Genomic DNA, 25181 nt, shown 5'->3' on the forward strand with positions numbered 1-25181 from the left:
AAGAAAATAGGAATAATTAAAAAAAAGAAGAAAAGAAAAAGAAAATACATGTAGAACAATAAAAAAAATGATAGAAAAAGAAAGAAGGAAGAAGAAGGTAAAACCTTGTTAATGGAGGAAAGAGAGAGAGAGAGTGAGAGGTGAGATAGAAAGGGGAAGGGAGAAGGAAGAAAGAATGAGGGAAAAGAAAAATTAGGATTTGGAGGAAAGAAAGATAAGATAATTTGGCAATTTAGGTTGAGTTGTGCGGCGCATGCAACGCGGCCGCGTGGGGCACGCGTTCGCGTGGATGCGCATCAGGTAAGAAGACGCGATCGCGTCAGTCACGCGGTCGCGTGACCCGTGTTGCGCTGCTGGCGCGAGTGCAGCCTCGCTCCAACACAACTCTCTGTTCAATTTATTTTAATAGCCAAAATTGGGTGACGCGATCGCGTGGGTCACGCGATCGCATGAGTGTGCGTTATAAAATGGGTGACGCGGCCGCGTCAGCGACGCGGTCGCGTGACAAGGATTGTGCTTCCAGCACCAATCCAGCATCACTCTCGTACAGAATAGCATTGTGCACCTTTTTACGTCGAAAATGCAGGGCACGCGGTTGCGTGGGAGGCTATGATTCCCAGGCGACGCGGTCGCGTGGGGTAATTTGTGCCATTGGCACGACTCCAGCGCTGCTCCTGCGTAACTTTCTGTTCATTTTTTTTTTCTTTACTCCCCCTGCCACGCGGACGCGTCGCTGGTGCGATCGCGTCGCGCGGCGAGAAAATTTTTTTTTTTTGAAAAAGATAAAGACATGCAAATGAAAGAGCACGAAAGCACTAATAAAGAGAAGAGTTATTAAAGAAGAAAAAAAACTAAAAGTGAAGAAAAGAACGATCATACCGCGGTGGGTTGTCTCCCACCAAGCACTTTGCTTTTACGTCCGTAAGTTGGACGCTCCACTAGCTCAATCTGCTGCTATGTGGGGATCTTCCAAGTGGAGGATCTCAAGCTCTTTGCTTTTCTGCACCTTCTCACCATGGTACAGCTTCAGGCGGTGTCCATTAACCTTAATAAGTTCAGAGCTTGAAGGATGGCTTAGGTGATAAACTCCGTACGGTTCAGCCTTCTCTACTCTGTATGGACCTTCCCATTTTGATCTTAACTTACCGGGCATTAGCCTTAGTCGAGATTTGTAAAGGAGGACGAAATCTCCAGGTTGAAATTCTTTCTTCTTGATGTTTTGATCATGCATAGCTTTCATCCTTTCCTTGCAAATTCTGGAATTCTCATAAGCTTCTAGGCGAAGGTTCTCCAGTTCCTGCAGTTGCAACTTCCTTTCAGCTCCGGCCTTCTCAATTTCCATGTTGCACTCTTTAACTGTCCAGAAGGCTCTGTGTTCGATTTCAACTGGAAGATGGCAAGCTTTTCCATAAACTAAGCGAAATGGACTCATCCCAATGGGTGTCTTGTATGCTGTTCTATATGCCCACAGTGCATCTTGTAGTCTGGTGCTCCAGTCTTTTCTATGAGGCTTTACTATCTTCTGCAAGATACGCTTAATTTCTCTGTTTGACACCTCGGCTTGCCCATTAGTTTGGGGATGGTAAGCTGTTGCAACTTTATGGATTATCCCATGCTTCTTCATCAATCCTGTTAGTCTCCTGTTATAAAAATGGGTGCCTTGATCGCTCACGATCGCTCGTGGTGATCCAAAGCGGCATATAATATGGTTTCTCACAAAGGAAACAACAGTGTTAGCATCATTAGTGCGGGTAGGAATTGCTTCCACCCATTTGGAAACATAATCCACAGCTAACAATATATAAAAATATCCACTAGAATTTGGAAATGGACCCATGAAGTCAATGCCCCAAACATCAAAAATTTTACAGAAAAGCATATATTGTTGAGGCATCTCATCCCTCTTGGATATGTTACCAAATTTCTGGCATGGGTGACAAGATTTACAAAACTCAGCAGCATCTCTAAAAAGAGTAGGCCACCAGAATCCGCAGTCTAAGATCTTTCTAGCTGTTCTTTGAGGGCCAAAGTGTCCTCCACTCTCAGATGAGTGACAGGCCTCTAAAATGGACTGGAATTCTGATTGAGGTACACAACGTCTAATTATCTGGTCAGCGCCGCATCTCCATAAATATGGGTCATCCCATATATAATATTTAGACTCGCTTTTCAGCTTGTCTCTTTGATGTTTAGAAAAATGTGGAGGAAATGTGCGGCTAACTAAATAATTAGCAACAGGTGCATACCAAGGGACTACCTCAGATACTGCTTGCAGGTTGTCAAAAGGAAAATTATCATCTATAGGAGTAGAATCATCCTTAATATGTTCAAGGCGACTCAAGTGGTCTGCTACTAAATTTTGATTACCACTCCTATCCTTTGTTTCTAAATCAAATTCTTGTAACAGCAGTATCCAACGTATAAGTCTTGGTTTGGACTCCTTTTTAGCTAATAGATACTTTAGAGCTGGGTGGTCTGAATACACTACTACTTTGGTACCAAGTAAATAGGCTCGGAATTTATCCAGAGCAAAAACAATAGCAAGTAGCTCTTTCTCAGTAGTAGTATAATTGGACTGGGCAGTGTCTAAAGTCTTAGACGCATAGGCAATAACAAAAGGATCCTTACCTTCACGCTGAGCCAGCGCTACTCCTACTGCATGGTTGGAAGCATCGCACATGATTTCAAACGGCTGGCTCCAGTCGGGTCCTCTCACAATTGGGGCTTGAGTTAGAGCAGTCTTCAGCTTATCAAATGCTTGTTTGCAATCGTCACTGGACTCGAACTCAATGTCCTTCTGCAGTAATCTGGATAAGGGAAGTGCTACCTTACTAAAGTCCTTAATAAATCTCCTGTAGAAACCTGCATGGTCAAGGAACGAACGGACTTTCCTCACAGAAGAGGGGTAAGGTAAACTAGAAATAACATTCACCTTTGCTGGGTCTACAGAAATGCCATTATTAGATACCACATGTCCTAATACAATCCCTTGCTTTACCATAAAGTGGCATTTTTCGAAATTCAATACAAGGTTTGTATTAACACATCTATCTAATACTCTAGATAATCCATCTAAGCAAAGGTTAAAAGAATCACCATAAACGCTAAAATCGTTCATAAAAACTTCCATACAGTCCTCAATAAGGTCAGAGAAAAGACTCATCATGCACCTTTGGAAGATGGCTGGTGCATTGCACAAGCCAAAGGGCATTCTCTTATAAGCATAGGTCCCAAAAGGACATGTAAAAGTAGTCTTTTCCTGATCCTCAGGAGCTATATGAATCTGGAAATAACCTGTGTAACCATCTAAAAAGCAATAATGTGATTTACCTGACAGGCGATCCAGCATTTGATCAATGAATAGAAGTGGGTAGTGATCCTTACGGGTAGCTTGGTTGAGACGCCTGTAATCAATGCAGACTCTCCAAGCATTCTGAACTCTAGTTGCCATGAGCTCTCCATGCTCATTCTTCACGGTAGTGACTCCGGACTTCTTGGGCACCACTTGTACTGGGCTTACCCATTCACTGTCTGAAATGGGATATATGATACCTGCTTCCAATAGTCTGGTCACTTCCTTTTTGACAACTTCCAAGATGGTGGGATTCAATCTTCTTTGTGGTTGACGGACAGGTCTTACTCCCTCTTCTAAAAATATTCTGTGCTCGCATACTTGAGGGTTAATTCCCACTATGTCTGCCAAACTCCACCCAATTGCCTTCTTATGCTTCCTCAGTACATCAAGTAACTGCTCTTCTTGTTGAGAAGTCAGTTCCCTTGCAATAATAACCGAAAGCTTCTGCTCATCCTGAAGATAAGCATATTTGAGATGTGGAGGGAGAGGTTTCAATTATAACTTTTGATCGTGAGCAGGCTCTGGATTATCTGTGGCTTGTGAAAATGGCGAAGTGCCCTCACTGTCATTTAAGAGGGTCCCCACACTTGGACCTTGTCCAGTGTGCCTCTCTTCAAACTCTTCTTTTTGAACTTCAGCCACACTTTCGTCTATGACATCACACTGAAAGATAGAACGATCTTCTGGGGGGTTGTCAATGACTCCATTCAGATTGAAGATTACTATGCGGCCATCTATTTCAAAGGAGTAAGTTCCTGAAAAAGCATCCAATTTGAATTTTGATGTTTTCAGGAATGGTCTTCCAAGTAGGATTGATGATGGTTTATCTGAATCATTATGGGGCATTTCCAAGATATAAAAATCAGTGGGAAATGTGAGCCCTTTAATGTTCACCAAAACATCTTCAGCAACTCCAGCCACTGTAATAATGCTTTTATCTGCTAACACAAAACGAGCTGCCGACCTTTTTAAGGGAGGGAGCCTTAAAACATCATATATAGACAAAGGCATTATACTGACACATGCTCCTAAATCACACATGCAATCATAAATTACTACACCACCAATAGTACAACTAACTATGCAAGGACCTGGATCACTATATTTTTCAGGTAATCCTCCCATTAAAGCAGATATAGAGCTACCTAAAGGAATAGTTTCTAATTCATTAATCTTGTCTTTATGGATACATAAGTCTTTTAGAAACTTTGCATATTTAGGTACCTGCTGAATAACATCAAAAAGGGGAACAGTCACCTCAACCTTTTTGAATATTTCTACCATTTTAGGATCAGGTTCCTGCTGCTTCCTAGGCTTCCTTGCAAGCTGTGGAAATGGAACGGGAACAGTGGGTTCCGTGGTGCCTGCGCCTTTTGGTGCTTCTTCCTGTGGTTGAGCTATCTCTTCTTCAGCTATGTCCTGTATATCCTCTTCCTCTTCAACATCTTCGATTTCTACTACCTCTTCAGCTGAGGCGTATTCTGGTGAGCTTGGTTCCTCCTTATTCCTCTCCTGCAGTGTGGTTCCGGACCTCAGGGTGATGGCATTAATGCCTCCCTTTGGATTGGGTAATGGTTGAAAGGGGATTCCAGTGGTGCTTGAAGGTTGGTTACTGGAATTTTGTGCTGAACCAAGCTGTGTCATAAAAGCTTGCAAAGTAGAGGCGAGACCATTCAGACTGGCGTTAATAGTGTTCACGATGGTACTTTCCATGGCCAGTTGTCTTTTCTCAAAACCTTGTAATAAATCTTCACTAGAAGATACAGAGGAATGAGTAAATTGAGAGGTTTGCTGCTGATTGTTCGGTGGTCCTTGGTTTTGCCTCAGGTGAGGTGCTCGATAAGGTTGATTTTGCTGCCTGTTGTTGTTATTATTCCATCTCTGATTTCCCTGATTATCTCTGCCTCCCCTATTATTGTTGTCCCTCCAATTCTGGTTTGAATTGTCCTGCCATCCATGGTTATTATTTCCACTTTGATTGTACCCTTGGTTGGGGCGGTCATAGAAGTTGTGAGTGGATTCCACCATGTTGTCTTCTTGTTGGAGCTGCGAGCATTCATCAGTGTAATAGCTGTAATCAGCACAAATTTCGCAAATTCTTTGTGGAACTAGTTGTTGGTTTTGCTGCGGTTGAGTTTGCTGAGCTTGTTGATTCAACTGCATTTGCTTCAGCAGGTTGGTCATCTCACAGATGCTTTGATTTAGAGCAGCAGTCTCTATGCCAGAAGATACTTCTGCAACGGCTTTTGAACGGCCTTGCTTCTGTCTGTGGTTCCGAGTAGATTCAGCTAAATCACTGATCAATTGCCAAGCTTCATCAGTGGTCTTGTACTTCTTCATAGACCCATTGCTGGCACTTTCCAATGTGGTCTTATCTTGGGGCCTCATACCTTGTGTGATATAGCTGAGTAGTACGATCTTGTCAATCATGTGGTGGGGGCATGCTTCCAGAAGATTATTGAAGCGCTCCCAATATTCAAAGAGAGTCTCATTGTCATCCTGAACAATTGTAGAGATATCCTTCCTCAGTTTATCAGTAACTTTAGATGGAAAGAATTTCTCCAGAAACTCCTTTCTGAGTGTATCCCAGTTGGATACATTTGCTATAGGTTGAGTGTAGTACCACTCTCTTGCTTTTCCCTCAAGAGAGAACAGAAAAGCTTTCAGCAGAATTGAAGTTTCATCAGTGCCATCACGCCTGACAGTAGAACAGGCTGCCTGAAAATCTCTCAAGTGCTTGATAGGCTCTTGAGCAGGTAGGCCATGAAACTTGGGCATCAAATTTAACAGTGCGGTCTTTATTTCAAAATCCGTAGCTACCGCTGGATGATGCGCTTGAAACGGTTGCATTGTAAAATCAGGAGCTCCTTCCTCCTGAATGGTAACTCTTCTAGCTGCCATGTTTTCTGCACGTAAAACAACCGAATCAGTAGAACGGGGGCTGGTTTCTTCCTCAGATTTACTTTCAGATCCGCCCTCAGAGCGGGCTAACCTACGCTGTTCTCGCCTTATTCGTGAAATTGTTCTTTCAATTTCAGGATCGAATATTAGCAAGCGTGGATCAGGAAGTGAACGTGTCATTTGACAGAAGAAACATGCAGCTCATAGTAGTAAAATTAAATAAAATGCAAATAAATAAATTCTAATTAATAAAATTAGCACTCTATTGCAACTCCCCGGCAACGGCGCCAAAAATTGATGGGAAGCAGAAACTGGTGAATTAAAAATTTATTAAAATGGTTATGTTGAAAGTATAGTTCTTAACTCACTGAAAATCTGCCTATCAATTTAGAAATATGTCACAGAGAGTTTAAATTAAAATTACTGGGAGTTTTAAGTCCCAGGTCGTCTCCCAACGAGTTGCAGAAAAGTGTGCTGTTTTGTTAATCAGATGTTCCAAGAAGTTGAGCTAAGTAAATTGGAATTTAAATTGAGGAATTTTAAATAATATAAATAAAAGCCTTGACTGGGAATTGATTAGTTAGAATCTCTATCATTGATGGAGTGATTTTTAAGATTGATTTATAGTTAACGGTTACTCTGTTTGGTTATCCTTTACTAGGTAAGGGAAAGTCAAACAAGTTGGAATGCCAGATCTGTTCACGAGTTACAACCCACTTAGTTCAAGGGGATTGGCGTTGGTGACAGGATAGCAATCCAACATTTAACCCAACTACAAATTTTTCCTTCAATCCTTCCAACTCAAGAGTTCCTTTTAATCAACTCTCCATCAAGTAATGAAACTACTCACGCATTGTAAATAAAGAATCCATAGCACATGAAAGGGAATTAAAAGAAGACATGATTATTGGAATTGAAATTGAATTAAAAAGAAATAATCCTTGCATTAAATAATCATAAAAGTATCTGAATGACAAAATTGAACATAACAAAGAACATGGAAGAATAAAACCAAGTTAAGAGAACAAACTAGAATGATGAAGTCTTGATGAGGAAATAACTCTTCTCAATGTTCCAATGCTAAGACCAATTGAAAATCAAAATTCTAAAAACTAGAGAGAAAAACCTAAGAGAGTGAAAAACTAGATCTCAAAACTACTGAATGAATGTGTGTGTTGTTTCTGCATATTCTCTAACTCTAGTCTGCTGTTCCAGGCCGAAAACTGGGCCGAAATAAGGTCCAAAATCGCCCCATCGAATTCTACAGATTATGCAGATCGCGCACGTCACGCGATTGCGTCATCCATGCGGACGCGTCGCTTGCGCTTTTTCCTCTCCACGCGTTCGCGTCGTCCATGTTACCGCGTCGCTTGCGCTTTCCAATCCGTGCGGCCGCGCAAGCCATGCGACCGCGTCACTGCGATTTGCGCTCCTTCGCGCGGTCGCGTGAGCCATGCGACCACGCCACTTCTCGCTAGTTATCTCCTCAAATTCTTGTGTTCCTTCCATTTTTGCTAGCTTCCTCTCCAATCTCCATCTCATTCATGCCCTATAAAGCCTGAAACACTTGACACACAGATCACGGCATCGAATGGAATAAAGGAGAATTAAAACTAAATAATTAAAGTCTCTAGGAAGCAATTTTCAAATATGTACTGAATTTGGGAAGGAAATCTAAATGCATGCGAAATTGATGAAGAAGTGGGTAAGGATCTTGACAAAACCACACAATTAAACACAATATAAACTATAAAATAGTGGTTTATCAGCGCGCCTCCAGCCACGCTCTCGCATGAATCTCTGTTCAATTCTTTTCTTCCCAACGCACTAGTGACGCGGACGCGTCAGCGACGCTGCCGCGTCACGTACGTGCTTTTTTTTTTAAATCTGAATGCAGAATGCAGTATGCAGATGTTATGAATTATTCCAGGTTCAATGAAATAAAATAAAACTCAAAAACAAACAAAACGAAATAAAATTAAAATTAAAGTTGAAAAGGAACGATCATACCGTGGTGGGTTGTCTCCCACCTAGCACTTTTAGTTAAAGTCCTTAAGTTGGACATTTGGTGAGCTCCCTGTTATGGTGGCTTGTGCTTGTATTCATCCAGGAATCTCCACCAATGTTTGTAATTCTAATGGCCTCCGGGATCCCAAACTAGGCGCATAAAGCCTTCAAGTAAGTTAAAGCAAGTGACAAGGCCCCAAGAGTGCTGATTTCTAGATTGAATTCCGGGGTCCCAGACCTTGCCTTTGCACCCATCTTCTTGTTGATCATCATTTTTTCACTTGGGTGGTGGACAGTCGGAATTCTCACTGAGACATCCAAACAGCTTCCTAGACCCATTCAGTTGAGCTTTATACCAACCTTTGCGTTTAAACTTAAAGCTTCCAACCATAATGAACCTTGCAGGACAATTCTTACCACTGGCCATCTTACTCTTACTCTTAATGCCACAAAGAGCTCTAAGTTGACCATCCGTCTCCAGTAGCCCATATTCAAGCGGAATTAGAAAACTAAGGGATATGAATTTTACCCACTTGAATGTTGTGAAGGATGATGGCAACTTAGGGGGAGGGGTCTCTAATAACTTCGGCAAGGTGATTTCAGGCTCCACTCCCTTATGCTCTTTGACAATTTCCACCTCTTTGCAAACTTCTTTAATTTCAACCTCTTCCTCTTGGTAGCTTTCTTCCAATTCAATCTCTTCTTCATTACTTACCAAGGGCATGGAAGGTTGTGCTTCTTCTTCTTGAATCTCCATCTCTTGATTGACCTCTTCCAATTCCTTAACTATGACATGCCTTGGAGGTTGTACACCCTCCTCAACATCAAATGCAACTGTCTTGGAAGGAGGCTCTATGTCTTGACTTTCCCATGGAGGTTCAGCATCTCCTAAGTCTTCAACCACTTCTTCCTCTGCAACTATTATGGCTTGCTCCACTTGTTCCAATACAAAGCCATGTTCCTCATTGTCCTCCGAAGTTTCTAGTGTCTTCTTCATGCTTTGCTCTTCTTTTGATTCTCCGCATGTAGCCATGGGAGTTCTTTGAGTGCTCAGATATTGGGAAGCTATCATATTTACGAACTCGCCTAAGGCGGCCGCGAAATTTAGCACACTCTTATTCATCCTTTCTTGCCTTTGAAGAATAACACGAAGTCTGTCATCCATTGGAGGTTGGGGTGGATATGAGGATTCATTGGTTGGGAGAGAGGATTCATAATAGGAAGGTGGTTCATCTTGATAATGATATGGAGATGGTGAATATTGAGGTGGTGGTTCATGAGAGTAGTTGTGTTGGAAAGGTGGTGGTTCTGTGTATGGTTCATTTGGCTCATAAGGTGGTTGGTATGGTGGATGAGGGTTAGGATCATATGAAGGTGAATGGTGAAAAGGGGCTTGTGAGTATGGTGGTCCAAAGTCATGTTGAGAAGAGGGTTTATAGGCATATGGTGGTGGTTGTTGATAGTCCATTGGAGGTGGTTGTTGCCATGAGGGTTGATCAAATCCTTGTGGCTCCTCCCATCTTTGATTGTTCCAACCTTGATGCCTGTTCTCATTATAATTTTTTCTTCCTGCAACATAATTGTAACCAGACTCATAGCGATGGGGGTGAGAGTTCATAGTAGCAAATAAAAATTAAAAACAAAAATAAAAACAAATTGAAATTAAAAGGTTATTTAAATTTTTTGAATTTGAAAATCAAATTTTGAAATCCGAAATTTGAAGTTTTGAAATTTGAATTTTGAAATTTGATTTTTGAAATAAGATAAGATAAGATTTTGAAAAAGATATGATTTTGAAAAGGTTTGATTTTTAAAATTTAAAATTTTAAATTTTAAATTTTGAATTTTGAATTTTAAATTTTTTAAATTTGAATTTTGAAAATTGAAATTTGAAATTTTGAGATTTGAATTTTAAAATTTTTTTGAAATTTGAATTTTGAAATTTGAGATTTGAAATTTGATTTTTAAATTTTGAATTTTTGAATTTAATAAGAAAAGAGAAAAACAATAAAATGACACCAAACTTAAAAATTTTTAGATCAAAATGAAGAAAACAATTAAGAACAACTTGAAGGTCAAGATGAACACGAAGAACAACTTGAAGATCAAGATGAATACCAAGAAAAATTTTTTTGAAAAATTTTTAATAATTAAATAAAAACCAATAACCTCTTAATTTATGAAAAAAGCAAAAATAAAAACAAAAATAAAAACAAATAAACAAGCAAAAAGCAAATATTTACAATAACCAATAATAAGGCACACGTTTGCAATTCCCCGGCAACGGCGCCATTTTGACGTTAGGATTTTTGCCAATAAAGAATTTTATAAAAACAGTCGCGTTGTAGATATAGTCTCTAAACCAACAGAAATCCCTTCGTACAAACGTTTTGGTTGTCACAAGTAACAAACCCCTTTTAAAATTGATAACCGAGTATTTAAACCTCGGGTCGTCTTCTCAAGGAATTGCAGGGAGGTATGTTCTTATTATTGGTTATGAGTCTTGTAAATTAGGGGTTTTAGAAAGTAAGGAAGCAGTATGTTGAATAATAAGAAAAATAAAATAATAATAATAAAATAAACTCTTGGTAAGGTATTATAACTGGAAGTCCTATCCTGGTTATCCTTATTAATTGTAATGAGAATTAGATTCTTCTCCCACTTTGTTAACCTCTAACTATGAAGGTAAGTTAAGTGGATGAATTAATTTTTATTCCTCAGATCCTAGTCTTTCCTTGAGAAAAGTTAGAGTTATTGGAACTCGAATTAATTCTTGAAGAATTCCAATTTTCAATCAACAATGAGTTTGATAACTCAAGTGTCTCCAATGACTCAACCAAAGCCAAGAGGGAAAATTCTAAATTAAATTAAAAGCGTCAATATAAATAAAGCAAAGCAATCCTAAATCTGAAATATCTCAAATAATATTAATTAAGAAAATCATAACATGAATGTAGCATAAGCCAAATAGGCAACATAACTAATATAAGCATTAAAGTATCTGAAAGTAAGAGATAAATATAAAGTAAAAGAACATTGAACCTGGGATTGAGAGTCACTCCTAAAACTAAGAGAAATCCTAAATCCTAATCCTAATCCTAAGAGAGATGAGAGAACCTCTCTCTCTAAAAACTACATCTACTCCTAAAATTGTGAATTATGAATGCTTATTTATGAATGGATGCATTTCCCCACTTTATAGCCTCTAATCTGTATTTTCTGGGCCGAGAATCAGGTCAGAAACAACCCAGAATTCGCTGGTTGCGAATTCAAACATGCTGAATTTCCGTCACTGCGACGCGTCCGCATGGAGCACGCGGTCGCGTTGCCTAGCTTCAGGGCAACTACGGCATATTATATATCAAATCGAAGCCCCTAACGTTAGCTTTCCAATTCAACTGGAACTGCGTCGTTTGGACCTCTATAGCTCAAGTTATGGCCGTTTTAGTGCGAGAGGGTCAGGCTGACAGCTTTGCAGTTCCTTCAACTTCTTGTATTCCTTCCATTTTTGCATGCTTCCTTTCCATCCTCTGAGCCATTCCTGCCCTGTAATCTCTGAAATCACTTAACACACATATCAAGGCATCTAATGGTGATAAGAGAGAATTAATATTAGCAAATATAAGGCCAAAGAAGCATGTTTTCAATCATAGCACAAAATCAGGAAGGAAAACATAAAGCATGCGATTAGTATGAATAAATGGGTAAAGAGTTGATAAAAACCACTCAATTAAGTATAAGATAAACCATAAAATAGTGGTTTATCACGGATCCTACATTAACCCCAAGACGTTGGTCTCTAACTAGAAAATTAAATGCTTGAGCTTGAGGTTGTACTTCTGGACCAGTGGGCCCGTAAAATTCACTCGGATAAGCGGTATTATTAAACCAGACAAAGCAACAAGCAATAAATCCAAAAACAGATAAAGCACCTAAACTATAAGACAAATAAGCTTCTCCGGACCATACAAGTGCACGCCAAGCCCTCGCAAAAAATTTGGTTAAAATATGTCAAATTCCACTAAATATACAAATCGAACCCAACCATACATGCCCTCTAATTATATCTCAGCTTTGTCTACGAGCAAGAAAGCTATAAGTAATGCAACTGGGAATCTCATGGGGAGTTCGATCCTGGCTCAAGATGAACGCTGGTGGCATGCCTTACACATGCAAGTCGGACGAAAAGTGAAGTTTCCAGTGATGAACGGGTGAGTAACGCGTAAGAACCTGCCCTTAGAAGGGAAACAACAGTTGGAAATGACTGCTAATTCCCCATAGGCTAAGGAGCAAATGGAGGAATCTGTCCAAGGAGGGGCTCGCGTCTGATTAACTAGTTGGTGAGGCAATAGCTTACTAAGGCGATGATCAGTAGTTGGTCCGAGAGGATGATCAGGCACACTGAGACATAGCCCAGACTCTTACGGGAGGCAGCAGTGGAGAATTTTTCGCAATGGACGAAAGCCTAACGGAGCAATGCTGCATGGAGGTAGAAGGCCTATGGGTCGTAAACTTCTTTTTTCGAAGAAGAGGCAATTACAGTATCCAGGGAATAAGCATTGGCTAACTCTGTGCCAGCAGCCGCGGTAAGACAGAGGATGCAAGCGTTATCTGGAATAATTGGGCGTAAAGTATTTGTAGGTGGCTTTTTAAGTTTGCTGTTAAATCCTAGAGCTCAACCCTGGACAGGCGATGGAAACTACCAAGCTGGAGTACGGTAGGGGCAGAGAAAATTTCTGGTGGAGCTGTGAAATGCGTAGAGATCGGAAAGAACACCAACGGCGAAAGCACTCTGTTGGGTCGACACTGACACTGAGAGACAAAAGTTAGGGGAGCGAATGGGATTAGATACCCCAATAGTCCTAGCCGTAAACGATGGATACTAGGTGCTGCCCGTATCAACCCGTGCAATACTGTAGCTAATGCGTTAAGTATCCTACTTGGGGAGTACGTTCGCAAGAAAGAAACTCAAAGGAGACGGGGGCCCGCACAATCGGTAGAGCATGTGGTTTAATTCAATGCAAAGCAAAGAACCCTAGCAGGGATTGACATGCCGCGAATCCTCTTGAAAGAGATGGGTGCCTTTGGGAACGCGGACACAGGTAGTGCATGGCTGTCGTCAGCTCGTGCCGTAAGGTGTTGGGTTAAGTCCCGCAACAAGCGCAACTTTCGTGCTTAGTTGCCAACATGAAGTTTGGAACTCTGAGCAGACTGCCGGTAATAAGCCGAAGGAAGGTAAGGATAACGTCAAGTCATCATGCCCCTTATGCCCTGGGCGACACACGTTCTACAATGGCTGGGACAAAGGATCGCGATCCCGCGAAGGTGAGCTAACTCCAAAAATTCATCCTCGGTTTGGATTGTAGGCTGCAATCCCACTGCATGAAGCTAGAATCACTAGTAATTGTTGGTCAGCCATACGATGGTGAATTTGTTCCTGGGCCTTGTACACATCGCCCGCCACACTTATAAGTTTAAATAAAAGTGATTTTATAAAATTGATTTTGGGTAGAAGTGAGTTTGTGTCAACATAGTTTATGTTTGGTAACTCTTAGGGGTGGCAAAAGGGGAAGACCACCCCGCCCCGCCTTCTGGCAGGCTGGCCCGCTCCGTCCCGCCTAATGAGGCTGTCTTGAATTTCTCCGCCGCCCCGCCTAATGGTGGACTGGCCACCAAACCCGCCAATTTTTTTTATAAACCATTAAATATTAAACAATATATATATAATTTTCCAACCATTTCAATAAATTTATAATTTCTAAAGACATAAAAAATTATAGTTTCTAAATTCACAAACATTAAAGTCTTTATAATTATAAATATATAATAAACATAATTATAAACCAAGTTTTTTGAAATAAAATAATAAAACCAACATTGTCCAAAGCAAAACAAACATTTCCAAAACTTATAATTAAACATCTTCAAGTTTATAATCAATCAAATATAAAACATAATTCAAAATATAACTTAGAACATCTTCAATTATCATCTTCATCTTCTTGTAGATCAATAACATCATAAAAATTTGTAAAAAAGACCCTACCAAAAAAAAGTCTGGCCCAGTAGGGAAGCCCGCCCCGCCCTACCGAAGCCCATGAATTAGGCAGTGCGGGTTAGGTGGGTTTTTTAAGGTTGGCAGTCTCAAATTTTCAGCCCAACCTGCCTTTTTGGCGGGTTACACGAGCCGCGCCGACGGATTTTGGCCCGTTTGCCACTCCTAGTACTCTATACTAAAATTGATTTTAATAAAATAAATATTATTTGGATAATATTAGTTAAAATCACCTTTTGATAAATAATTACTAGAAAAGACATACTATTAAATTATAATATTATTTTTGTAAGCATATTTAATTTTTTTTATACTTTTTTCTAGTATGTTTTTATATAATTTTTTTTAGTACTCTTAATATTTTTTTTTAAGTATGTTATAATTTTTTTTTTAATTTACTCTACCTAATGGTATCAATAATTATATTATAAAAAGATAATAATAAATATAATACACATGAATCATAATTATAAAATGTACAATGTCAAACAAAAAATTAATAAAAAATAAAAATAATAAATAAAAAAAGAGCTCATAAAAAATAATTAAAATTTCATAAATAAAATAATAACATGTATGAACAATAAATTTAGTAAAAGAAAATAAAAAAAATACATAAACTAATTAGCGAAACGCAAAAGAAACTAGGTTTATAAAAAAAAAATAGCCAAACCAAAAATTAAAGCATTCAAAAAAATTTAAATATACTTTTCACCCATGGATCGCAAAAGCAAACACACCTTTAGTTAATTATCTAAACAACTCTCATGATCGTTTTCACTGTTTTCTGGTTTTCATCAAAAAATATTTCTTCAACTGTTTCTCGAACGGTTTTCTCGATTTACTTTCTTTGCTTGACTTTTTGCTCATCCTTCTAGACCAAGCTAATAAAGAAACAACCGTTTATGCTATTGAAATTGAACTGGTCAAACCCGGTTAAAACCAAATAGTTCGATGCGAACCGCCACTCACAAACTGTAGCAAAAACCAGGATGAATCATGGATACATCGGCAACCCAGACTCGCACAAGAGTGAGCCCTCATGCCCTTGATTCTCTCGTTCATTCTTCATGTTATAAGCTTTATATAAGCTCATTTCTACTGCTCACTAAGTACGTGACCGATGTGAAACTTCTAAAGTAAGACTTCTTCAAAACTTTACCCACCACCTGCATAATCTAATTGGAGTGAGCCTCACTTTTTTATCAAATACTTTATAAATACATATAATAATAATGGGGAGTTTTCTAATGACCAAGATAGTAGTGATTAAAGATGGCCAAAGATTGATGTACAAATAAGAGGTTGACATATAACATAGTTGATTATAATAAAAATCATTTTAAAAATATACTTGTATGAATTACATTAAAGCAAGTAGGCCATAATTTCCACAAATTTCCAAAAAAAAAAATTTGTGGCTCTTCGACAATGTAAACAAAAAATAGAAAAAGCTAAATTATAAGAGACAAAAAAAAGAAAAACATAAATACACAAAGAAAAAAAAAGAGATAAACAAAAAAGCTATGCAATTAATAAAAATGAGAAACCAAATAAAAAATAAAAAATAAAAAACTACGACATTAATTTAAAGTTATGAAAAAAATTTAAAGTTTATAAAAAAAAATCTTATTATTTTTTATTATATTTAAATTTCTGTAATTAAATTTCAAACCAACAAATTGAGTAAACCTAATTTAATTGCATTATATTTTAATTTTTTTAATTATTTTTTATTATATATCTATTAATAATGATTGATTTTTTTTAAATGAATAATATAAAAAGGAACTAACTTAAAAACTTAAAATCAAAATTTATCATATTACGAAGTTTTAAATTTATTTTTTTCTATTCAAATATTTATATTGATAATTTGGTTTCTATTATATATTAGTTATTATCTCTTAATTGATTTTTTTATAATTAAAATTTGTAATTGAGTATATTTCATTTTCTAATTTAATTTTTTGATTGATTTTTTTTTAAATAGATGTATTCGGAAAAAATGATCCAAATACTTGCACAAAAATGTGGCCATTATCATTTTGTTCGCTCATCAATTTTACATAAATCTAATTATTTTATTGGTCTTTATAGTTTTATCAAATTTATAATTAGATTTTTTTTCAATTAGGTCTTTATATTACTTTTAATATTGCAATTAGATCGTTGTCAATGTAAAAAATATTAGAATTAACAAAATATTTTTTCGCAAACTAAGGTACCCATAGTATATCTTTGACCACATTTTTTTCGAAAAAATATTTTATTAATTTTAATATTTTAATATAAAAATAATATAATTACAAAATTAAAAATAGTATAAAAATTTAATTAAAAAGATAATATAAAAATATAATTACAAATTTAATAAAACTAAAAAATCAACCGAATATATAATTAAATATTTTATATATTTAAATTTTTATATTCATATAATTAAATAATTAATTAATTTCCAAAATATTTAGATTATATTGATTGATTTTTTTATAAATAAAATATATAATTTATTAAAAAATTTTACTATTATTAACCGTATTAACTAGGCTCAATTTTATTGATATGGAGGCTTTGTGTGTGTTATATCCGGATATGGAGTCATGGAAGCGCAATACAGATATGTGGGGCAGCTTTTTTGTTAATGTCAGGTTGAACAACTCGGATGGTGCGAGTTGTTTGAGCATCTTTTTTAAAGTGCAAATCGGTTGGTCCAATTTGAGGAGGAAGCGTTGGTGAAATTATGCATGATGCAAATCGTACCATCCGTTTTGCTAGAAGTGTGGTTTTTTTTTTTTTTTTTTTGTGATGTGTTATGGAAATCGGAGGGTCCGACATGCAATTGTTTATTATTTTTTTGAATCCATGAAAGGTAATCGCATGGTCCGATTTGGTTGGCACTTTATATAAAAGTTGCTGAAAAGTGGATCAGAGCAATAACTCTCTCATCTTCTTCGTCTCCTTCTCCAACGGTCCTCCTGGTTTTAGTTTCTCTGTTTATTCACTTGTTTAGTAAAGGAGCCAAAAAATCAGAACTCAAATTTATGAGTTTGTTAATGTGATTGTGAGAAATGAGTGATAGAGTGTTATTGAAGGTGTATTATTTTGGTCAGATTTTGTTACAAACATTTGAAGGAGTAACATTTGTTTGTGAAAATCCGTTAGATTTGGTAATTCCTTTTTCAATCTCATTTGAAGAGCTCAAAGGTGTGATCTGTGAAAAAATTCAGTCTGAGAGGGCAAGAAGGATATCATGTATTCTATACAGAAATCCTATACAAGTGTTTGGTGTATTCGTCCAGTTTCAAACCAAATATGTAACGGACGAAGCGAGCATGCAAGACATGTTTTCCATGTATATTGAAAATCGGAGTCAACTCTCGTTCATCGAGTTGTATGTTGAGTTTGAGCAATCTGAGGCCGATCGGAATATTCTACGGGAGGATTACAATAGTGACAGTGAAGAAGAGTTCGAAAGCAACTACGAAGTTGTTGGTCTAGATGGAGATGAGGTTCAAGGTGACGGAGCTATGGCTCCGGATGTGTCTGATGTGGCAACTGCACTGGCAAACGATGTCCCGTTTGAGGAACCATCATTCATGCGAGTATTGGATTTGGAAGCCATGCATGTTCCGGAGTTTCCGGATTATAACAATACAGGTACGTAATTCTCCGTATTTATACGAAAGATTAGAATTTTTTATTAATTTATGTTGATAGCTGGACCAAGTAGCTAAGTTAGGTTTGAAAATATACTCGATCAGTTAATATTTATTAGTTATATTAGTAGATTAAATAATTATAGCTTGGAATTTATTAGTAGATCAATAAAATTGAAATTGGTTAAATTGAATTTTATTAAGTAAATATACTTAAATTAGTTAACTTAAAAATCGTTAAGTTGGTTAAATGTAGTTAAATTATAATTAAGTCAGTATAAAGAGGAATTTATTGGTACATTGAGTAAATATATAAGTAGCAAATTAGTGTAATTAAAATTTGTTAAGTTGGAAGTTATTAAGTTAAGTCAATATAAGTAAGTTACTTAGATTAAAAATTGTTAAATTGGTTAAATTTAGATAAATTAAAATTAAGTCAATTTAAATAGGAATTTATTGGTAGATTAAGTGAATATAACGAGTAAATTAGTTTAGTTAAAATTGGTTACGTTGGAAGTTAATAACTCAATATGAGTAAGTGAGTTAAATTAAAATTTGTTTAATTGGTTAAATACAGTTAAATTAAAATTAAGTCAGGATAAATAGGAATTTATTAGTAAATTAAGTAATTATAACTAGTAAATTAGTTAAATTAAAATTACTATCTGTTAGTAGATTAGTTGAATACAAATAAGTTTTTGTTAGGGAATTATATAAATATAAATAGTTTGTAGGGTTTTATTATAATTGATGCAGTAAAAATTCGTGTTACCTATTTATTCGAATGTTTAAATATTTGTGTTTTCTAATTTGATTGCATGGCTGTTCGGGTGGCAGAAATTTCTTTTCTTGCAGATGGTGAATTTGCCGTTGGGATAGAATTCAATTCCATGGAAGCTGTTATTAAAGCGATAAAAGAGTATACTATACGAAGAAGCGTAGATTACCGGATCCGGGTGTATGAGTCTGAGCCGTTGACATTTTATGCGAAGTGTACACAGTATGGGTCAGGGTGTGATTGGCTTATCCGGGTTAGCATGATCAGCCGGAAGTACTGTTGGGTTATAAGGAGGTATAATGGCAGTCACACATGTACCAGAGCCACAATTTCTCAGGATCATTCAAAGCTGGATTCGACCACGATTGCAGAAATAATTAAGCCGTTGGTTGAGGCTGACCCCGCCTTAAAGGTAAAATCAGTTATAACAGAGGCGCAATCGAAGTTCAACTACACTGTTAGTTATCGGAAAGCTTGGTTGGCTAAGCAAAAGGCGGTTGAAAAAATATTCGGAGGTTGGGAGGCATCGTACGAAGCGTTGCCTATATGGTTTGAAGCCATGTGTCACAAGGAGCCGTCAGCTGTTTTTCATTTTGAGACTATGCCTGCATACCAAGGTGACGACTTGGTGACTGATATTCGGGTATTGCATCGTGTCTTTTGGAGTTACTACCCCTGCATTAGAGCTTTCAGACATTGTAAGCCAGTTGTCCAGGTGGATGGGACTCACTTATACGGAAAGTACAAGGGTTGTCTACTAGTGGCGGTGTCACAGGATGGTAACAACAACATCGTCCCAATTGCGTTTGCAATTGTGGAGGGAGAGACTTCAGATGCGTGGCACTTTTTTCTGAGTAACCTTCGTCAGCATGTTGTCACTCGGGATGGTGTGGGACTGATATCCGACCGTCACGAATCCATAAATGCGGTTGTGGAAAGGAGTAACAGTGCTTGGTCACCTCCGAGAGCCTTTCATATGTTTTGCATCAGGCATATAGAGTCGAATTTTCTGAGAAAATTCAAGGCGCCGTACTTACAGAAACTGGTCGTCAACATAGGTAACACTCATAATAGTTAACTAATTTAGTATCAAATTTCCATTCAATTCGTGTCTTCACCTCTATTGTTTTAAATACTTCTTTATATCCCGCAGGATATTCGAGGACGGTGCGGGAGTACGAGGTGCGTTACCAACGTTTACGAGAACGGGGAGAGGCATACACTGACTGGTTAAACCGAATCCCCGGAAACAGTACGCGTTGGCATTTGATGGTGGATATCGATGGGGTCATATGACGACAAATCTAGTGGAATGCATCAATTCAGTTTTGAAGGGCGCACGCAATCTCCCCGTAACTGCCCTTGTGAAGGCAACATTCTACAGGCTAAACGAGTTGTTTACCCGAAAAAGAGCGGAGGCGGAAGCCCGGATTAATGCTGGCCATGTGTTTTCTGATGTCGTGACCTCAAAGTTGCATGCAAACCAACTTGCATCAGGAAACATTCAGGTTAGTTGCTTTGATCGGCAGAATGAGGTCTTTGAGGTGCGTGAGATGCCGAGTGGACTGGAGTTTACGGTGGACCTACGTAGCCTTCGATGTGACTGTGGTGAGTTTCAGGTGGACTGGATCCCCTGTCGACATGTCTTTGCATGTTGTGCCAACCAGCGACTGGATTGGCAAGTGTATGTTCATGATGTGTATAAGATGGACCAAGTTCGACGGGTGTACCGAGCAAGGTTTAGGCCACTTGGTAACCCCACTACATGGCCTGCTTATAACGGACCTCGGTTCATCCCAAATCCGTACCTGAGACGCGTTGGGAAAGGTCGGCCAAAAATGACGCGCTTCTTGAATGAGATGGACACGCGAATGCTACGTCGGCCTAGGCGATGTACGATATGTGGAGCTAAGGGACACAGTCGTGGCAGATGCCATCAGCAGCGTGGTGCAAATGCCAACAGAGATCAGTAGTAGACTCTTATTTTGAGATGACATTATATATGTGGCAATATTTGGTTTGTCATTAGTTGTCCATTTGAGTTAAGCAAGTATGATATATGTAACCTGTTGCTGTAGCATTACTCTCCATCTGTAGCATTTTATAGTATGATATGAAGTACTACATAATCCACATATTTAATCGCTGCAATAAGTTCACATATACATAAATTCTCTAAACAAACCATCTACTAATAGATAGTCCATAGTCCAAATTATTAATACATAAATTCTCTAAACAAACCATCTACTAATACATAGTCCATAGTCCAAATTATTAATACATAAATTCTCTAAACAAACCATCTGCTAATACATAGTCCACAGTCCAAATTAATAATACATGAATACTCTATACAAACCATTGTCCAGATCATTATTAATACATAATAACCCTAAACCCTAAATAGAACAAGTCCTGCATACGTTATGAACAACACATGCAACGAACTGTAAACATTATCCACATTTTCTAAAGCATCAATAAGAGTATACACCACAACTACTTTCTCATTGTCCACTTTATGTCATTCACGAAGTTCTTGCATTTTTTTGCGGCCTTTTTTAACACAGATGGCGTGTAGCGGTTAGCGCTACGACGTGGTGGATCAATCCTCAGATTGTAACCTTTGCCTTTGTCATCCGGAGTTTGTGCCCGGCCTGTATACAAAATAACAACAACAATTAAGTATGATGACATTAGGTAGTCAAACCAACATGGATACCGCTAATGAACACAAAATGAATACCAATTCAAACATGTAAAGCAAAATATGAAGCATAATACCATCATTGCGGGATTCCTCATCCTCATCGAATTCCTCTATTTCGTCCTCATCATCATCGTCCTCGTCATCCGGGTCATCTACTAGATACGCATTAGTCTCTTGCTCTAGTGGGTTAGCATCTTCTTGTAGTGGTCCCATGTCAACACGGTTAGGATTTTGACTATTAAGAACTCCGCGTCCACCTACACTTCTACTAGAGTCAACAGAGACGAACCCTCCGGAAGCGACCGATGAGGTATGGCACGGGAGCCTGGCATCCAATGAATACCTACCTGCCAAGAACTCAGGCTGGTTGCCATATTGTGGTGGTGCTGCATCTCCAGCCATGAACTCAAGCAATTGGCTAAAGGAACCTCCTTCTCCGGGTTCAAGTTGTGACATACCCCAATATGGTTGAGGCATTGGAAATGACGGGGAGAACTGTGTCTGAGGTACATACTAGCTTGAGAACTGAGGTTGTTCTTGTGGAAGTGGATTCAAAGTAGGAGGTGGCACCGACTGTGGCTCCAGTTCCTCATTGTCAGTATCCACATCCTGACTATCCTCATCCATACCCTCACCACTTTCATCCCCTCACCACTTTCATCCACATCCTGATTACCCTCACCCATTTCCTAATTATCCTCATCACTTTCTTGACCCACAAGATTCGACAAGTTCAAATGGTCTCCATATTTTGACCGGTACCAGAACATATAAGTTTCCAATGGATGTTGTGAAGGCATGGGAAGCTCAGAAAGAACGTAGTGATACCTGTTTGTCCAATGCATAACCCAATTTGAATGACTCGGTGTTGTGGCCCAGTTAAGATTCTTAGGACCAGTCAGGACTTCTCCATGCGCCTTGCCCAGAGCCTGCTCCTGCTGAGGTACTCCCTGAACTAAACCGAACTGTCGCCTATACCTATCGGTAGCATGCCACTCGATACATTCAAATGACACCAACGGAACAGTAGCGGACCACACAACCGACTACATATAGATCTCAGGAGGAATTATGTTTGGATCCACGCGATCCACAGCATATGCAACCCACAGAAACTGTGAAAAATAAAAGAAACTCATGAATACAACCCAGAATATCAAATTCAATAAAAAAGTCTCATAAAAATGCTGAATCTCATAAATCTTTAATTAAAACACACCTGGCCTTCCTGCAATTCATCAAAGGCCTTCCTAAAGTGAGCTAGATTCAAATATCTATATTTTCGGTCACCACGCTCCCAATTACGCCACCTAATATCATATATTCAATTAGCTAAACTGAATTTTAAATATGAAGCTACGGGTAGATTGTAACGTAACATTACCTGTTAGCTAGTGGAAAACTGTGGAGTTCTCTGGGGAGCGGCGATAGATATGGCAGTCGGATCCAAGCCCAACCGAGCAGAAGTGTTATTGGCCCATCTATTTCCTTACAGTTATAACGAGATGCCCTGCACAACCCCCTGTAGAGGTGACCCCAACTATAATGTCCAATACTGGCAAAATCACGAAGCAAGGGAAGAAACTTCCAGTGCACACCTGCCCCAGATTTATCCCCAAACAAGATCGTCCTGATGAGCAACATAATATGGCACTTCACATACCTCTGTATACTTAATTCATTAGTCAACTGCATGTTTTCTTTTAGTTCCCGAAGCCAAGTCAGTTTTATGCAGCATCCTCGACACTCCGACTTACGCGGTGCCACGCCAAATTGAAGCAAACATTCTGCCTCCAACGCTGAGAAACTACTCATTGTCATCCCAGTAACTGGAAGACCATCCGTCGGGAGACCAAGAATTAGAGCCACATCTTCAAGAGTTACGGCACACTCACCAATTGGAAGGTGAAACGTATGTGTATTTGGGTGCCACCGTTCAATTAGAGCATTGACGAGTGCTTTCTGATTTTGTACGACACCAATTTGAGATGCATGATAGAATTCAGTGACTCGTAAATGGTCCTCCACCCGATCGTTGTACCGATCCGGCGAAAGTGGATGGTCACAGGTCAACATTCTTAGTTTCTACAAAAAAAAAAAAAAAAAAACAAGTTATTAGTCAAGTAACAAACTATTGCTAATTTACTACTACAAAGCAATAATTTTTAAACTACAGACACTTGTTAACAAAATCTTCACAACTAAGTCAACAACAAATATTACTTGAAACCAAACATCTGTTATAAATTATTTGACTTACTTTGACTAAAACAAATAATTACTACTTCCAAAATGAATTATTAATAACATTAACTAATAGATACAAATACAAATCTAATATATACATATACATAGTTTCCAGATCAATTCTCAATAAAATTAGTAAATTAGAGATACTGGTGGTTTTTTAATTTACGATATATCAATAATTTCCCTAAATAACAACATTATTAATAATTACCTATTACCTATTACTTAAATAAATTTAAACACATATTCCAAAATTTTTAAAAATATTAATAATAATCCTCAATATCTTCATGAATTCATTTTCTAATAACAATAATAATTAACTTTTCTAACAATGATAATTACAATTAACTACAATACTTTTCTAAATTAATACTAATAACCATTCAGCTCTTATTTATTACTATGTCCAACTATTCATTTTACTCACAGTAACATTTGATAATATCGTAACAATTACAAATAATTATAAATTTATAAAATATTTCAAAAAACAAATTATATCCAAATATTAATAACAATTCGGTGTTAATTGTATAATTTATTTTCTAAATATTTTAATATTTCACCTCTTCTTCCGAAATTCTAAAGAATATAAAAAAAATATTAAACAAATAAAAAAAATTGCGTTTCCTTTTTTTAAACTGCAAGAACAACAATACTAACAATAATAATATTTAACCCACTAACAAAAACAATTTTAATACAAAAATAGTGAAAAAATTAAAAAAAATATATAAAATGAATCCTACTCATTCCATAGCCGTATATTTCTAAGCTTACATACTAACAATAACATTAACAACTTAATTTCTAACATTAATAACTATAATTATAAAAATTAAAAAAAATTTAAACAAATTTACATAATCTGGCAAACTGAGATAGTGCATAATGTGAAGTTCAGGACGATCCACATCTTTAGTTTTATTTTTTTTTTTGACATTTTTCTGCACTCTCCACCATGCACCAATAGCAGAGAAATGAGGATGGCAATGGAGTTTTGGTGTTCAAAGTGAAGGCTGAATGGGTTAAACTCGGATGGTGGGGTTTTTGTTGCATTCAGCAACTCGGTATGTGGGGCACCGTCTGGGGAGCAAGGGCTGAGCGCCACCTGTCCACCATGCATCAACTCGAACCCTACGAGTTGGTTGCTACATATCGGACCCTCCGTTTTGCGCTATGTTTGTCGCACGGTCCGATTTCCATTAGGGGCTGACACCACATCTATGTTCAACACCCCCACTCCATATCTCCGTTTAACACATTTCAGGTCCAATATAAAAATTAAAAAGTGTATTAACTACTCTGGTCTTTTCTTTCTAAATCAGACACATATGACCATTTAAAGTCTTTTTTTCTAAACCAGACACGTATGACCATCTAATTGAATATGCATCCTTGACCACCTTAATCACTGTTTTATTAGGATCACTACAGAGTACAGACGTCCCCATAAT

The 25181-nt window shown here is 37.7% G+C and overlaps 2 protein-coding genes and 1 non-coding gene across 3 annotated transcripts; 2 read left to right on the forward strand and 1 right to left on the reverse strand.

Moving 5' to 3' along the window:
- The first annotated feature begins 5779 nt into the window (after positions 1–5779).
- LOC112780966 (small nucleolar RNA R71) lies at positions 5780–5887 on the forward strand. Its single transcript, XR_003191769.1, has one exon. It is a non-coding gene; the product is annotated as a small nucleolar RNA R71 (small nucleolar RNA).
- A 14163-nt stretch (positions 5888–20050) lies between these two features.
- On the forward strand, positions 20051–20731 carry LOC114925944 (uncharacterized). Its single transcript, XM_029295735.1, has one exon. The coding sequence runs from the start codon at positions 20051–20053 to the stop codon at positions 20729–20731; it is 681 nt and encodes a 226-aa protein (XP_029151568.1).
- Positions 20732–22160: 1429 nt separating this feature from the next.
- LOC112778256 (serine/threonine-protein phosphatase 7 long form homolog) lies at positions 22161–23547 on the reverse strand. Its single transcript, XM_025822592.1, has 4 exons — positions 22856–23547; positions 22691–22781; positions 22522–22586; positions 22161–22449 (listed from the first exon to the last, which is right to left on the reverse strand). The coding sequence occupies exons 1-4, from the start codon at positions 23545–23547 to the stop codon at positions 22161–22163; spliced, it is 1137 nt and encodes a 378-aa protein (XP_025678377.1).
- Positions 23548–25181: the final 1634 nt, after the last annotated feature.

Source organism: Arachis hypogaea, chromosome 19 (assembly GCF_003086295.3).
Source record: "Arachis hypogaea cultivar Tifrunner chromosome 19, arahy.Tifrunner.gnm2.J5K5, whole genome shotgun sequence".
NCBI lineage: Eukaryota > Viridiplantae > Streptophyta > Magnoliopsida > Fabales > Fabaceae > Arachis > Arachis hypogaea.

Excerpts from the sequence above, each read along its gene's own strand:
- LOC114925944 (XM_029295735.1), top strand. The coding sequence starts at position 20,051 with ATGACGACAAATCTAGTGGAATGCATCAATTCAGTTTTGAAGGGCGCA.
- LOC112778256 (XM_025822592.1), bottom strand. The coding sequence starts at position 23,547 with ATGTTGACCTGTGACCATCCACTTTCGCCGGATCGGTACAACGATCGG. Across the intron at positions 22,782-22,855 it reads AGTTTTCCACTAGCTAACAG|GTGGCGTAATTGGGAGCGTG; the intron begins GTAATGTTACGT and ends ATATGATATTAG. Across the intron at positions 22,450-22,521 it reads ATTCCTCCTGAGATCTATAT|GTATAGGCGACAGTTCGGTT; the intron begins GTAGTCGGTTGT and ends TGCTACCGATAG.